Source organism: Strix aluco, chromosome 3 (genome assembly GCF_031877795.1).
Source record: "Strix aluco isolate bStrAlu1 chromosome 3, bStrAlu1.hap1, whole genome shotgun sequence".
NCBI lineage: Eukaryota > Metazoa > Chordata > Aves > Strigiformes > Strigidae > Strix > Strix aluco.
In genome coordinates, this window is record NC_133933.1 from 59374773 (window position 1) to 59391966 (window position 17194).

The 17194-nt window shown below is 39.2% G+C and overlaps 1 protein-coding gene across 1 annotated transcript in view; it reads left to right on the forward strand.

Moving 5' to 3' along the window:
• UST (uronyl 2-sulfotransferase) overlaps positions 1 to 17194 on the forward strand; it is a 177940-nt gene that overhangs the window by 97260 nt on the left and 63486 nt on the right. The window contains exon 5 of the mRNA XM_074818719.1: positions 12201 to 12354. Coding sequence (XP_074674820.1) covers positions 12201 to 12354 — 154 coding nt within the window. The remainder of the gene's footprint in view (positions 1 to 12200; positions 12355 to 17194) is intronic.

Sequence of the window (17194 nt, forward strand, 5' to 3'; positions counted from 1 at the left end):
AAATCTTATATGAATTTTAGCAGACATAAATCTAATTAATTGTAGTTTCAAACAGAAGATAAACTAAGTTTCTTGCTCTTCTTTGGTATGAGTGAATTTTTACATAGCACTTGTCACAGGAAAAACGTTTATTCCTAGTGGTTTGCAGCTTCTGTTCCCAGTCTCTCCAGTGCAACTAGGGCTAGCTTCAGGAGATGATCCAGTGCCTCGCAAGGGTGGCTACTCTATCCAGTCTATTTTGGGACTGTTTCTTCTGGGGAAGGTGGTGCTGTTTATTGAATTCTTCATTACTTGTGATTCCTGAGTGAGGCTTTTCATTATGGCTCTGTGATCGTAGTCCTGCTCATTTCATCCTAAATGGGGGACTGACCATACCTAGCTTTCTTCTAATAACCCTATTTGGAAATGTTCTTATACACGGATAAACGTTTAGGTGCTTATGCTTTCACACAAGCTGTTGCTTTTGGGGCTATCCCAGCATCGGACTTTCTTACTCTTGATTGGAAAAAGAGTATATTTCTCGGAAGTCTTCCATGAAACCATCCAGGCTCTGTTTGAAGGCATTGTGTTACACCTCCTCTGCCACTTCCTTGGGTACTTGGTTCCAGTTGTCTGTCAGCTTTACTGTCAAATTATTGTGGCTAATTTCTCATGTGAATTTCTCTGGCTTTTGCTCCTTATTGACCAAAATGCTTTTTTTGTTCCCTGATGTTTCTCCCTATGCATCTATCTGCCGCTGCCATCTTCAAACACCTTTCACTCTTCCTTTTGATCACAGGTACTCTCAAACCTCTTGCCAGTGGGTGTTTTCCTCATTCACTTAATAACTCTGTGACTCTTCTCAAACTTCTTCAGTAATTCCGTAGTCTTTATTAAGCGTAAGCATCAAAACTGCACTCTAGACCTATATCAGCTTCACTAATGCTGTATATGGTAGAAAAAAAAACCTCTTTGCGGTCGCCATGCTTATACCTTCTAAAGCTATAGTTGCACCAGAGCAACCTGGGCTTTCAGGGTGAGTTGTTTTTCCAGTGTGTTTCCTACTTTCCTAGTCAGTTTACCAGGCTGCAATTTCCCATTCTGTAGAAATGGCCTTCATTCCTTATTCTTAAATGTGTTAACCAAGGGGGAAAAAAATGAGCAACATGAAGCATGCAAAATTACTAGCTGCTGTCCTACTGCAGTAGATGTTATGAAGTAGAATATTCTTTGAATTAAAAAAGAAAAAAAAAATCTCCTTTGATATTTATGTGTACTTTCAAAATGCTCAGATCTGTTGGCCTATGTTTAAAAAAACAAAACAAAACAAAAAAAAAAAAAAAACAAGAAAAAACAAAGAATTTTTTTCTTGCATGCCCAAGGAGCTCTAGTAGTTGTCAGTCATAACCAGTGCTGTGGTCTGCAGTGCCCAGGGCAGGGGCACCCACCTCCACATGTGCAGAACTCGGGAATTCAGGGGGTTTGCCTCCACACAAGGATGTGTACCTGAAAAGGGCACGTTGCAGGACCAGAATGACAGCTATCGTTTATCTTTGTCATATTCCAATTCCTCTTCAAAGTCAATGCTGCATGTATTTAAAAAGACTCATGGAAGCCATTAAATTAATAAAAATGCTGATAATTTTTTTTTGTCTCTTTCTGAATTGAAGTTTATATACTGATGTTACCAGGAAAAGCATCCAAAATGTTAATCAGAAGCAGATATTTAAAGAATGTCTCTACTCTAAGCAGGTAAAGATTTATACGCTGATACATTTGCTGAGATTACAGGTGTTGTTGGTAGATCCAGGCAGTACAGTGTTAAGAGTGCAGAAGCTGTGAAGAACTGGAGTAACCTGCAGAGAGACAAAAAGCTATTTCAGGATAACTGCAGGTTGTTTGCTATGCTTTACTATAAATGTCACTTGTCAACTATTTATTTAGCCTGAGAAAAAATGAAGCAGGAAGAAGCTTCAAGTTTGTGGAAAAGCCCCACTTGACCTCTTAGTAATCTTCTGCTCAATTAAGTAGCTATAACAGTCTTTGGGCAGCTACTCGGGATGCTTGGTCTGTGCTCCAAGTGTCACAGTTTTCAGAGAAGCAGAAAGAACGTTTGCAGGAACGCACAGGGGGCAGTGAGGCCACGGTTTTGGGTCAGGGTGAGTCAGGGATAGGGAGAATTGCACAAGTCCAATTTTGGACGTGGGAAGACAGCTTTCTTCCCTCTGACACCGAACTGTTATCTTCCAACCATGCACTTACAGACCCTGTTTTGGGCAGAGCAAGAAGCTTGACTGCTCCCTCCTGTCTCGGGGTAAATGAATGTTACAGAGGAGTGTGTAAAAACTTAAAGACATACCTCTGTCAGTGACTGGTAAGTGACTTTTGCTTGTTTAAAGGCTGGCTGATTAGGTCAGGGTAAAGTCATAGGAGGGAGAAGCATTAAAAAGACCACCCAGAGAGAGAAAACAGGCTTTTTTGTGTCTCACTGGAGCCATGAATTCTTTACTTTCTGAGGTAGTTACAGGCCACTGGGGAATGATGTCCTTTAAAATTTCCTATGATGTGGTAAGGAGATGCAAAGATAAAGCATGGACTCAATTTAATCTTGCATTTTAATTAGTTCTTATAATTCGGTTCAGTATATCTTATTTGTTCGAAGCCAGGATAAATTATTGCCCGGCATTAGTATGTGAGGAGTCATCTTTTCTGTGCTGTTGGGCTGCTGCCCTCTTCTTCCTTTCAGCTGCAATTTAATATCTGCGGTGTCTGTTTAGCATATGTGTACATGTGCTCAAAGGGAGGGGATGACACTTTCCTTTCAGCATAATTTTCTAAGGAAATAAGACTCATGCATCAATTCCAGCTGTTCTGCATGTCTTTCTAATTTCCCTCCACACCTAATTCCTAAATAAATTCTGAACCTGTTGGGCAGTTTCAAACTAAATTTGGAAGGTCAGTAGAAGACTTAGAGGCAACCATGCTGATGCGGGTACATCTGCTGAAGAGAAAGCCAAGGAAAACAGCTGCTGGATCTTCTGCTGGGCTGCAGCCAGCAGCCGCCTCCTTGTGCCCTACGTGGATGCCAGCCCCAGCTCTGCCATGTCCCTCTTGCTTGATGCATGAGGGGTGTGGGGGGACAGGTTTTGGGGAGGAGGGAAAGTTCTGTTCGGTCTTCTGCTTGGGAAGGTACTTGCCTGGAATCAACATAAGAAATATTTCTGGTTTTCTGTTATTCATTAGGAGAGTTAATATGTAAAGTTCTTGTTTTTCTTGAAAAAGTCTTTTTTGGTAGACAATCTGTCTCAGAATTACTGATTGGGGATTTTTTTTAATATTACTTTTTTAAACAGACACAATGGCCAACTCTCAACTAGTAAAAATCAATAAATCAGGCTGCTATAGTGGCAGTGTCACATGCAGGCAGTGTTGATCAGTTCGGACACTTTCCTTCAGCTCTGACTTCAATTCTGAATTATGGGTAGCAGTAAATCCCATGCTGTATGAAGGCAGAGATAGACAAAGAGAGATTCAGTCTGGATAAGCCAAAAACTAATTGTTGAATATTGTTAAGATTTTTTTTGTTATTCATCAGTTTTGTGGTTTTTCTCATGCAGAAGCAGCTCTAAAAATTGCAGTTTAACGCAGTACTTTGACATTACAGCATTCCCTGTTCTTGCGCTCTGTAAAATGTGTCCATAATCAACAAACAAAAAGGAGGTAAATCTTGAAGAATTAATTTGACTATATGTTATGTGAATACACTGCATGTTTGAGAGCAGAGGAACACACTGTGCTGACAGAGAATTTGAAAGCCCTGCATGCTAGCTTGTTGATTGTTTATAAGGGTTGGATGATACATTTAAAATTTTTTATGGCAAATAAATATCTTGCTTTGCCATAACTTAACCTATGTATGTGTCTTTGGTCCATTGATTTGGAAATAGCGTTTCACTTTTTTTTTTTTTAATAGACTGGTAAGAGATTGGTAAAACCAGGGTGACTCTGTGATGTTCTTTTCATTGACTTAAAACAGAGTCATGGGATATTTGTCACAATACTCAGATTTATTAATAACTTGAGGATTCTTGTTTCTCACTTTCTCTTGAACAAGTAATGCCGCACAGAGTGTAGATGTTTTGCAGAACATACCTATTACATGTTTTAGCTGTGCTCCACTAGCTTTTGAAGATAGCGTGCTGTGCAAAGGTGTGCATGGAGCTGGCATAACAAAGTGCTGAATGTCCATGACCCTTTGAATGCAAACTTGGGTATATTTTGTATGAACAGCGGTGATTCCGTCAGCTCACACCGATTCTGTACAGCTCAGCAGTGGGAGGGACTGGGCTCTTTAAACGCCTCCTTGAATCAACATCTTGAAACAATGATTGCAGCCTAAGATTATCTACTAAAGTAGTTTCATGTTGTGGATTTTTTGGCCTTTAAAAAAAAGAAACATACAATCCTAGGAAATGTCACGAAAAATAAGGTAACAAAAAAATTATTACCCGCTGGGTAAACTCTTAAAAGTGGGGAAATGTCAGCTAAACTTATGTGCATGGCCTTAACACTGTGTCTTTATGTGTGTTCATTATAATCTATACTTTTTGCTAACACATCATGAAACACTTTCTACCATCATGTGAGGTCTGCCTTGTAAAGTACACATTTCATGAATGGCCACATGGTGCTGTAATCACTCCTACATCTTTTTTCCTTTTTTATACTACATTTTTTAAATTATGTGTGTAATGGTGTTTTTTAAATTACTTGATGGAAGGCTAAGCACAAATCTAATGTGCAGTTTGACCTTTCTATGGTCTAAAGGGGTTTTTTTCAGGTTTAGTTTTTTAAAAAACATTGCTCTATGGTGAGTTTTTCCACAGATCTTAAGATAAGCTGATTTAAAATTTATTTCCCTTGTTCTTCATGTAATAGATTTTTTTTAGCTTTCATTCAGCTGGTAATATGATATTCTCAGAATGGAGATGGTTGCTTGAAATTTAGTTACTGAAGGTGGGATCAAGCATAACACTTAAATTATCCTTTTTTTTACTGATGTTTGGTTTCTGTGCTCACACTCACACTGTAGATTATATTACCAGTTCAGGAGTAACTTAATTTAAGAAATGTGTTGATTACTCCAAAAGAGAATGATCAAAGATATAAAAAATTGACCTGTGAGGAAAGATTGAAAGGGCAGAGAAAGATAAAATACAGAAGACTAGGAAAGAGGGGACTGTGATAACACTCCTGAATTTTATATTAAAAAGATTCTGCAGAGATAAAGGGATACAGTTCTTTATGAGTAATGATAGCCAAAGTGGTGGTCTTAAATTGCATCAACAGAGTTCTAGATCAGATACTTAGGAAAACACTTGAACAACAAGGACAGCAAAGCAACAGAACTGGTTGTACTTGAGGATTTTGGAGCTGGTAGTGGCTATTACATAGCTGATCCTGTCTTCAGCTAAAAAGGTGAATTGTGGCAGTCCCAAGTAATTTCTAGTCTTTCTTGCCCTTGTGTAATGCACGATACAGACTATTTAGGTTTGAACCTAAAACCTTCATCTTTCAGGGACAAAATTTAAGTCTTAATTCAAAATCACCAGTAATGGAGAATATGTTGCCTTTGGTAAATTCTTACAATACTGAATTGTTCTCTCAGATTGTAAATTGTGAGTTGTTTTTCCTCTTAAGTTTTCTGAGAAATCCAGTTGACTCATTTTCCTTGCATCTCAGAGTACATTTGTCCACTGTGTATAGACTCTTTTTATCAAATTTTTCCCCTATGTAAGCTTTCATGTGTAATTTCTTACACACTGCGGTGCAGTCACCCCTCAGCCTTCTCTGTATTTTTCTCCCTTCTCATTTTCTTTTCAAGCTGAAGGTTTTCAGTTTCTTGACATTTTTCCATTGCAAGCAATTTTTTTTTTCATGCTTCTTCTGACTCTGCAGTGAACGTTGTGCATGGTTTGCTTAAAATGAACTCTGTTAGTGGTCACATCAGTGCTGTGCCAGGTCTTTGCTCCTCTCTGCTTCTGCTTCTCAGAAAAAGGGAAGCTAAGATTATTCTGGCCTGTAAAGTCTCACACGCTGCCGATAATCTGTGGAGGCATGCAAGGACAAACTGTGCCTTCCCTGTGAGTGTCCTCTGCTTCTAGTTCTAGATGCTTTGGGTTGTATTTGCCATATTACAGTGCATGATGTTTGCTTATGTCTTGCTTGCCCTGTAGCTCAAGTGGCTCTTTATCAGCAAACCGCTCCCTTCATTATTCTCACCTTTTGCGACTTAGTTATCTGAAAATGTTACCAGGAGTTTTGCGCTTATCTTCCGAATCACAGATTATCATGTTAAACTGTGTAGCTTCAAAGCCTTGAGCATGATGATGTCCATAGCTCCGTCTATTTGATGATGATTATGTAGGATTTCACATCTGAGACAGAGCAGCCATGCTTTCAATTTCAGTTAACTGATTTTTATATTCTATACATTGTATACACGATATATACTGCTAAATTACAGTGATTTTTTTATTGTACCCAATTTACTGTATTTTAGTTTCCGTATGGACATTCCTAGCATTATCTTGAGTAGATCTCTGCAACAGCCATTTCCACGGGACAGATGGAATCACCCATGATACTCTTGATAAATGTATTCATACGAGAAGTTGAGTATTCAGTGCCGAGTGGCATTGCAACATCCTTTGCATTACAACCTTCCTGAGAAGTTGAGCTCCAAGATTTTATGTGAACGTAACTATCTCAGACAATCTGTGGTCTCATCCAATTTTGAAGATGTATCTTTTCTACACACCGCATTTGTTGATTTAATACTTTTCAAAGAGCTGTATCAGCTGTTCTACTATTTGATGGAAATTTATCATAATAACTTGTAATTAGTTCTTCTGTTCAAATGTGCAACATTTGCATCTCTGAATTATAATGAAATGTTAATCAGAGGTCCAGAGGGATCCTGAGCCAGATCTTGGGAAAGTCTTGAATACAATGTATCTGGATTAAGTGATTTTAAATAATGCAGTTTGACTATAGCTGCTGTTTGTGTTTTGTGGAGAATTAGTGTTTTCTCTCTTACTTGTTTCCAGCTGTAACTTTGCATAAAGGAAAGCTCAGTTAATACTTCCTTCTCAAGTGTTGCCTTTACTTGAGTTGGGGATGCTATATAGACCCAGACAGGGTTTGTATCAGTGTTGATGCTGTTCATTATGAATTTATATATTAAACTACTTTGATATCCTCAGCATAATGAAAGGCATAGGAAAAAAACCACTCATTGTTTAACATGCATGAATGTAAAAGACTGACAAATACATCAAATATTCTGGGAGATTTATAGGATAGTGAAATAGAGAAATATAAGACTTTGTAGTGTAGTCTTTTAGCTATTCACTGGTCTGAGGCAGTTTACTAAGCAATTCCCAGAGGACTCAGTTGTGATTTTTACAATGACATTACCCAGACACATCACTTCAGAAGCTGAAATTTCCAGTATTGAAATCACAGCTCCAGAAAGGGTAATTAATGACTGGAGTGTTGCCAGTTTGCGCTATCTTACTGTTAACCTTGACCCACTGGGCATTTTGGATCCCCACAAGCACCTCCCATTCAAGGCCAGACCAGCCAAGGACACAGTTTCAAAACAAAAAGATTTATCTCAACTCACTTTCCTTTTTTCCATCCTAATTCCAAAGAAAAGCTTGAAAACATGACCACAGTGTAGGGTGAAGGCACAAAAGCTGGAAGCGAGGCACTACAGACAAAAGCAAGAAGATAAACTTGGTGATTTTGGAGGCTGGCGATACCATGTAGTCCCAGGCAGGTAGTACTTCAGCCTGCTCCTCTGGGAATCTTTGCAGCTCATCCTTTGGGGGGGGGGGGGGGGGCGGGCATTGAAGCATCCCAGAGGTGCCTGGTGCCTTGTGTGCTGAATTGGGTTGCTTTGCCACTACTGCACGCTAATACAAGATTTCATAATAACTTTTCATTTCAAGATACCTTTTTCAGAAGATAGATTTTGATGTAACTGCATCTTATTTAAGTCCTAAAAAGGTGAAAATTGTACATTAGTGCTTTTACCTGACCTTCCCATGAAGCTGTGCTGCAGAGCAGGTAATGGAGCTGTAACATAATTGATGAATAAAGCTTGCTGGGCAATTGTGCTCTCGGTGTGTGATTCTCAGTTGTATGAGGCTGTAAAAGGAAATTGTGCTTCCTTTCTCAGATATGCCTGTCCCTATTAGGTGACTGTCAGTATTTGTTTGTTGCCGTTATATTGAATTTCTAGCAACCAACTCATTTGTTTTAAGAGGAGACATTTTACTTTAAAGGAGTAAGAGGCAGCCAAAGTTCTTACAGAGAAGAGGTTGAGAGTCTTCTTTTCCTTGAGGAGTGTGGTTTGCCTGCAGGGATTAAGAAGCCTGCTTCTGCTTGTGCAAAGAAGTTTGTGCTGAATGGAAATGCAGCAGCCTCCTGAAGTGAAGTGAAAAATATTAGGAGCTAAGAGATCCTCCATTTTAAAACCAAGCAAATCAATTTGGTTTAATTTTTAAATTTTTTTTTTTAATTCATAAGAGGTTAGTAAATGGTTTTGATCAAAGATTTTGCTCATGTAAATAATAAAATTGGAATTCGTCAGAGACATTTTTTGAAGGGACAGACTTGCAATATCTGGCATACTTCTCAGGCTTTTTTCTTTTTTTTTTTTTTTTTGCTTTTATTAAAAAAGGGATGGAGGGATATATTACTAATGAACCTAAGTATCATTGATTGAAGCCTGCAGATATTCTCATTATTTTCATGAGGACTCCAAAAATATACCTGTCACAACAGAGGAGTTAAAACTAATGGGATTTAATAGTATATACTAAATAAATCAGGAGAAGTTAAGTACAGGAAGAGCACTGCAGAAATTGGTGCATACATTTCCAGTGCTGCACTGCAGTCATGGTGTCCTGACCCTCTCTACCCAGTTGCAGAAATGTGCTGCTGGGCATGAGGATGATCAGGTACCTTTCTCATGCAGAATCCAATCTTGATCCCACTCCTCTAAGGTAAGCCTTCTGCTCAGGCCTAGAAAAATATGATTGTATCCCTTTTTGAATCTTTCACAATAGGTATTTGAGTATAAATAAGGTGACATGATGTATAATGAGGGCAAAATATGTTATTGTTTGCAAGAGTACTTTCATGTGGGTATTGTTAATTTGAGAAGTTTCATTCTGGAGAGCTAAGTAATATTTAATATGTTGTGATTGATAGGTACCTAAAAATATGCAGAACATACTTGAACAAATGGAGCATTGATTTACCCTTTTTTTTTTTTCCTCTAAATAGCTTGAGGTTATTGATTTATTTTTTTTTAACCATCAGGATTTTTTTATGCCATGTGAGTGCTGCTTAGCTTCCATAAAAGAGTCTCAGTATGGTCCATAGAAACAAATGATTGGAATTTGAAATATTATAAACTATGTTTAAAAAAAAAAAAAATCCAGATTTGAATAAGAGCCAGAACAGACTTATTTTTTTCTAAAAATTCCCTGCTTGTTGCCTGGTGGAGCAACTGCAGCTGGGCATATACCAGGCTGGTTACAGTGTGCAGGAAATCAGAAATCTGAGCTGTCCCGTGTTTTGGGGGGGCACAGTCACCATTTCAGAAATGAGAAGTTCCTCTGTATATCTTTGTGAAAGAGTGTCCTCCCATCTCAGCTGTCCTCTCAGGACAGATGAGTTTGCATGTGCCTCTTCTCTCAGAGCTGTTGGTACTGAATTAGAGTTCATGTGTTCAGGAACATGACCTTACCAGCAAAAGGATGGGCTCTAACATTTCGGTGTGTTGGTTATGCTATCTGGCCCTTCCTTTTACTTCAGAAAGGACAATATGTGTGGAATATTTCTATCTAGACAACTAATAACTGCCCGCTTTTGATTTTTCTCTCTTCTGAGGAGCACCTGGATGAGGATATCCCAGCTCTCATGCTTCTCTGAATCTTGTCATCTTTTTGTCTCTATCTTCATACAACTTGCTGCTGTCATTGCTTCTTACTGTGTTTATTGCTTCCCTTTTTCTTTGTTCTTCTCCACTCCCTTCTGTCTTTAGGTTATTACTGATCAAGCAGAAAGAAGAAAACGTGTTCAATAATTCAGGTGCAACCTATTCTTGCCAGCAATTTCACTTGAAAAATTTGATTTTCATGGCTACCAGCCATGGCATTCACCAAAAGCTTTCTATTTGAATAAATATTGTCAAAGCTTTATGCCCTCATTGTCCTGTGGTATTTGCAGGAATGCTTTATCAGAGTGTAGGTTTTATTTCTGTATAAAGACACAAAGCAGCAAAGACAAGCTCAGAGAAGAATTCAGGATACTGAATTCAGGATAATTGCACACCCATGTCCGAACTGGGCTATGCACTAATCAAGAAGCAAGGAGCATCTGCCTTCTTAACTGGATTGTTTTAAAGTTTTATACTGTCTGTGTAATTTCAAATTATGGCAGTGATCCTGCAACACTGAGGTCAATGAAATTACTGATATGCATAGTTATTCATGAGACAAGCCTTTGCAGACTGTATTTAGTGATCTGGAGAATCATGCAGAATAAAAATCAAGTTGAAACTGTATGGGATTTTTCTCTTGTCTTTTACTAGAATTCATGTTTTTAAACAATTTTGCTGACTCTTTAATATTTATGAGGAGCCCTGATCTTTTATTATACATATTCAATTATTCATCTGACTCAAAAGATGAAGAGAAGCTGAGAGAGTTTTTTTGATCTAAAGGCTGTCTTCAGTTTTCTCTCTTCTAATCTAATATTTTACATTTTAAAAGAAAATACATAAATTTTGACTCAGAAAATCATCAGAACAGCATTTAAATACTTAAATATGGCTATGTCCTCAAGCTCCCAAAAATACAGCATAAGCTACTGCTTAAGTAAGAATTGTTCTCCTAAACTGGGGAAACAGAAGGGAGAAACATAATTCATGTTCTTAGATCAGGCAAATTCCAAGTTAAACTTATCCTATGAACTTCTCAATCCCAAGAGGTTTTGTTTTGTTCTTCATCTCAGAGCATTTGTAGTCCATAAGTCTGTTCCATAGCATAAATGTTCTTTCTTCAATTTTGACCATGGGAGAGTGTAAGCAACTTCCCTTTTTTACTTCTAGTTAGGCCTGTTCTCCTGATGCTGTGTATTCATGTAAAATATGCGGTCAGTGTATTAACACTGTAAAAATACAGTGTAATCACAGACCTTCTCAAACTCCCTTTTCCTCCTTTCTCTTTTTGTATCCCACCTATTAAACTGAAGAAGTTTGTCATTAACTACCAGGAGGAGGTGTACAAGAGGGTAGTCGAGCTGATGACATAGCTCTGGTTTATCTTCTCATCTCTAAATTGCAGGTACCTGTGCTGCATTTTGCTTTTGTACAGAGCTTGGTCACAGCTGGTTTTACCCTTTCCTTTTCCTTGGACTTGCATGGACTTGAAATTGATACTTAATTTCTTTTTTGAAGCAGGAATTTTCATACTGTCTTTTTTTTAAAGAGTCGTCTCAAAGTGCAGTACAAGGATAAGACGTTGCATAACCACAAAATAACCTCAAATCCAGCCAGTGGCACAGGCTGGGGGTGAGGGGAGGAAGATCTGCACAAGTTCCAGCAAATATAAAGATGGAAATACCATGCATATCTGTGAGTTCTTCCAAAGGAAGCCTTTTGAAATAAGCTTGAATGTTGCAAAACCCTTTGCACTTACTGTACAGGTGAAGGTGATCCAAGGCTGCCTTTTATAGCAGTTAGTGTTAGGCAGTGCCTGCTCTGACATGACTTCCCAGATGGGAAACATGTTGAGAAGAAGAAATGCTCATTCTCGGGTTCAGCCGCAGAAGGTTCTTCATCTGAAAACAGCAAGGAGAAAATTCAAGAAGCAAAACTATTGACACAGTGGAAAAAATAGTCTTAAAGGAAAATGTAGTGCATATGTAGCTTAATTGATATCATATTTACCATTCACCCTAAAGAGATCTTAAATGCTTTTACAGAGTTTTGGTAACTAGTTGTAAACTTTTCAGTTTCAGTCCTAACCTTATAAAAACTCTGAACTTCTGTAGAGAGTAACGTGAAAATATTCAGATGAAGGATGGATATTTATGCCTGTGTGGAACCTTCTGATGAGATTCACTCATTTTTCTTCCCACAGGTTTGGAGGAGACCAGCCAGTGTACATCAATATTATTAGAGATCCTGTCAATCGATTTTTATCCAATTATTTTTTTCGACGTTTTGGAGACTGGAGAGGAGAACAGAATCACATGATCCGTACCCCCAGCATGAGGCAGGAGGAAAGATATCTGGTATGTTTAAAGAAAAGGCAATTACTGATTTCCCAGCATCGTTACATAATGCTGACGTTCAAACTGGATGCTTGAAAAGTGGGAGACCGAGGCATCTTCTCTCTTATGTTTTTTCCTCTGTCTTTGTATTGCCTGGTCCTTAGTTTGGCCAGCTTTGGTATGTAGAGTGTTGCTGAAGAATTCAGTGATCCAGTCTGATCTTGTATAAGCTGACAGTAAATCCCAGATTGCCACTGTTGAATTACAGTCCTTTTGCTGAGTTGGATTTGTACTATATAGTGGTTAGGCGTAATAATTCTGCCTATATTTATCACTGTGAATATTCAGACAGATTTTTAGGTTGAAACTATGTATGTAACTGTGCAGCCTCAGAGGAAAATTGGGAAACGGAGCAATTCAGTGAGTTCAAGCCTCTAATGTTCTTGCTGGTAAGTTGTGCATAGTGTTCTTTATGCCAAGGCTCTGATCTCAATTCTGGGTTTGGTTTTGTTGCCTTTTTTAGATTAAGCAGGTGCCAATAATGCCAGATAAGCTGTTCATAGTAAGTTTTAGTTTTAATAACTGTCATAATGCCTGTCAGCCTTTGTCACAGACCAAGTTCCCATGGCAGTAGGTGTTCTACAAATGCTGAATGAGAAACACAGAAGCTAGGAAGGTGGTCAGTTTGATGCTGGTCTCTTTGCATGCACACTGACACCTCCCTAAGAAGACAAAAGGGTGGAATTAATTCTCACCCTCTCCATAATGGAGATCTAGTTTGATTGGACTCAGACTTCAGCCACACTTGAACCTGCAGAGGGTTCAATGACACAGAGGTGACAGGACAGCTTGGTGGTCTGTTATGAGATGTTGCAGGCCAGACGTAACATCGAAACAAGAGAGTACTGTGGCTTTTGGAGAACAAAGAAAGAGGATGTTTTGATGATGTTGTGGAGGGGCAGTAGAGTACAAGATGTGGTGTGGATGAGCCGTAGAGAGCACAGCTCTGAATGACTGCCACACAACACATTTCAGTCCTAGCTGAAGTCAGATGGATCCAAGGAGGGCTGGGGTTTTTTCTGTATGACAAGGCTGTGTTGATTTATTTTGTACTTTACTACTGTTGTTTGTCATGCAAAGCCCTGTGAACAGATAAGCTTATAAATTATGAGTAATTGAAGTGGGAGAAGGTATCGATGTAGCTGTGTATAGCCTTAAACTTTAATGATATCTGCTGTACTGATAAAAACTCATTTCAATAACGTTGCAAAGGATTTCTTATTTGCTATATGTGTAGAGATACCAAAGAGGTCACTGCATCAGCTGAGCAGGTTTTGACCTGCTGGTGTGCAGAGTTGGAAGGCTTTGCATGCTGTGTGCATGGACTTTTGTTTCCCCGTCTGTGAATGGGACAGGGGTTGCAGAAATGAGTGCGGGTGGGTTTTTTCCTACATTATTATTTTGTTAGTGCTGTCATGTTTTATTTTTGAAAATGTTTAAAATGAGCAGTACAGTCTGTACTTCACTCTCAGTGCCTCCACTTCTTATTTGAAGTGGATCGTGCAGTGATTGACACCTCTCACAACTGACTGACTCTAAAAGCTGGTATTAATTTAGTACTGACTGTGCAGTTTAAGATGATATGTACGGCCAATGAAATTTTACTTCAAGAAGAACTGAAATGAATAGATCTAATTTCCATTGTTTATGTTGGTTTAAAAGCTAATAGAAATGACCTTGCATTTTTGTTTGCGTTGGAATGTTCTTTAAGAAATTAATTACTTATATGCACACGCACATATGTACACATGCACAGATCAGTACAAAATCTACAATGAAAGGGAAATAAAAAGTGGCCATCTGAGTTCAGTAGTCATTTTGTTCAAAAGGCAGTTTGTTGGTCTGAGGCACCATCAGCATCCTTTATAAAAACTAATTTTGCTTTTTCATTTTGATTTTCTCTGTTGGTAATTCAGCATTAGAATCCTGGAAACGTTTTTGGAATCTGTCTTCCAACCCTCCTTGGCAGACTTTGGCTGTCATTTGCACTGCTCAAAGAGGGCAGTTGCTCCTGTCATAGTAACGTATAGGCCACCCGCCAGTGAAATCAATTTTAACAAAAGGCACTCATTCCGCATGTTAAGCATTTTTAAGACTTCGGTTATCCAACCACATAATATATTGCATGACTGCATTTTAATCTTTTCCTCAGTGGTGCAAGGAAATCTGCTGGCATATATTTTAAAACTCAGGTAATGGATTTTGTGAAGTGGTAGCTCTAGAAGTCTGCTAAATCAATTGCCCAGTCTAGCTGTGAAGAAAGTAAGCAGCTGGTTTTACCTCTGAGCATGATGAGCCAGTGCACCCCTTTAGCACAGGACTGATAGCTTGGCTGATTGCTGGCCTCATACCTTTTGCAATTCTTGCCTCATTTTTTTTTAATTGAAAACTCACCATAAACCATTGATATTTTCTTTTACAGGGGACTATTTGAAGAATAAGCTTAGATTTAGCATATTAAATAGTTTCTATATTGATCACAGTCATCTGGGATGAGGTGTGCCTGACTGAGCAGACACTTGAAAGCGGGGGAAGGATACAAGAAGTTTTTACTTTCCTTCTTCCATCACGCCTCAGATCAACAGCTATGAAAATACAAAACTGCCAGTTGCTCCACAATGTTGAGCTCATTGCTGAAAAGCCTGAGAAGGCTTGTGTTGATGGCAGTTACAGACATGCAAAATGGACTGGAGAAGCTGTAAGTGTAACTCCTGTTTTACCAGGAGAGACAGGTTTGCCTGCAGAAAGATATACATCTTTTGAAACTGGGGTATTAGGAACTAATTGTGCTTTTCTCAGCCATGATGTTCTGGCTTCCCATCTCTTGGGAGGTGTTGTGGGCAACTGGGAACCTTTCCAGGCCATCCTGACATCTTGGCCAAAAGCTGCCAACACTAGCCTTCTTCCTTGAAAAGCTGAGGGCAGTGTGCATTTTCTCTTAGAAACTGCAGTGTGAAAGTGTGGGAGCTCAGCAGCTCTATGAAGTGGGCTCTTAAGGGGAGAAAAGCATTTTAAGATCAGTTTTTGTGTCTGATGAATTCCTGCTTGGCTGTTGGGTTGTGATATCCTTAATGGAGGCGTTCCCTCCCCTCAATTCTGATCTGTGGAAAAAAAAAAAAAAAAAAAGGGAGGTTGAAAAAAAAACAACCCTGAAGTCTTGTAGTACCTTGGGCACTGTGTTTTTTAAACTTTGAAAATCCAAACTGCTGACATTGCACAGATCAGAAACAGAGACAGAAATTTCCACTGTTCACTGATCATTTGAAATTTTCTCTGAATAGAGCTTCAGGCTTTGACTCTTTTCCAGAGAAAACAACCATTCATTCAGGAGTCAGATAAATTGTTTTAAATGTTTTGGTAAATGTCTGTGTTTACCAAAATTTAATTGAAAGCCAGGATGGAAAACAAGCCCTTTATTCACAAGTTGGATACGTCAGAAGCAGCTGCTGCAATGTGAGACTTTCCACCCAGATCAGCCAGCTCCTTGCCCTGACCCGGTGCTTTCTCTGCTGGCGTGAGTTACTGTCAGTCACCTAAAGAGATCACTTCCAACCTTCCCCAAAATAAATAGTGGCAACACATTAGCGTGGAATATGGCAGAGAAGTAATGGTCTGAAACGGTGGTGAGTGCCTCAGGTTGAGCTTCAGGCACACTCATGCGAGAGTCACCCTTACCTTATGGTCCTGTAAGATGAGATAAATTCACAAGAGTTAATTTAAATCCATTGTAGTGAATGTGTTTCAGAGAGTTCTTAGAGTAAATATGCTTCAATAAAACAAGTAACCCCCTAGCAGTGCTGCTGGTACCAAGCAAAAGAAGAACATGCACCAGATGATTTAGTTTAAGGCTTAAAAGTGCAGAAGGTAGGAAGCACTCCTGATAAAGAGAGGATCTACCAAAAATATTTGAAAGCTTTGTGTTAAAATTGTCATTTATAGAAGATCTGTTAGTAATTACCTGGTATTTATTACAACTGTAGCATGAGACATCAAATATAAAAGGTATGTATAGGGTTTTCATCTTTCCTTAATACTTGCTAAAACTTTGATCTAAGACAGCTAAGGCTGTATGAGTGTGTGAAGCGGCATGGACTGTGTATTATAGCCTGAATTGCAGGAAATCTGGTTATATGCGGTTCTGATCTCTGTTAGGCTCATGAATAGCAAGGCTCAGCTCACTCAAGTACAAGATCTAAACATCTTTGAGCTAATTTGTCAGGAGAGATTTTGTATACAAAAGATCATTCCATAAATTAAGAACTTGTCATCTTCATCATCATCATAGAATGGTTTGAGTTTGAAGGGACCTTGAAAATCATCTAGTCCCAACCCCCCTGCCATGGGCAGGGTCACCTTCCACTAGCCCAGGTTGCTCAAAGCCCCGTCCAGCCTGGCCTTGAACACTTCCAGGGAGGGGGCAGCCACCACTTCTCTGGGCAACCTGTTCCAGTGTCTCACCACCCTCAAGAACTTCTTCCCTACATCTAATCTAAATCTACCCTCTTTCAGTTTAAAACCCTTACCCCTCGTCCTATCACTACACTCCCTGATAAAGAGTCCCTCCCCATCTTTCCTGTAGCCCCCTTTAAGTACTGGAAGGCCGCTATAAGGTCTCCCCTGAGCCTTCTCTTGTCCAGGCTGAACAACCCCAACTCTCTCAGCCTGTCCTCATAGAGGAGATGCTCCAGCCCCCTGATCATCTTCATGGCCTCCTCTGGACATGCTTGAGTAGGTCTATGTCCTTCTTATGTTGGCGTCCTCAGAGCTGGATGCATTACTCCAGGTGGGACGTTTCAGGCTT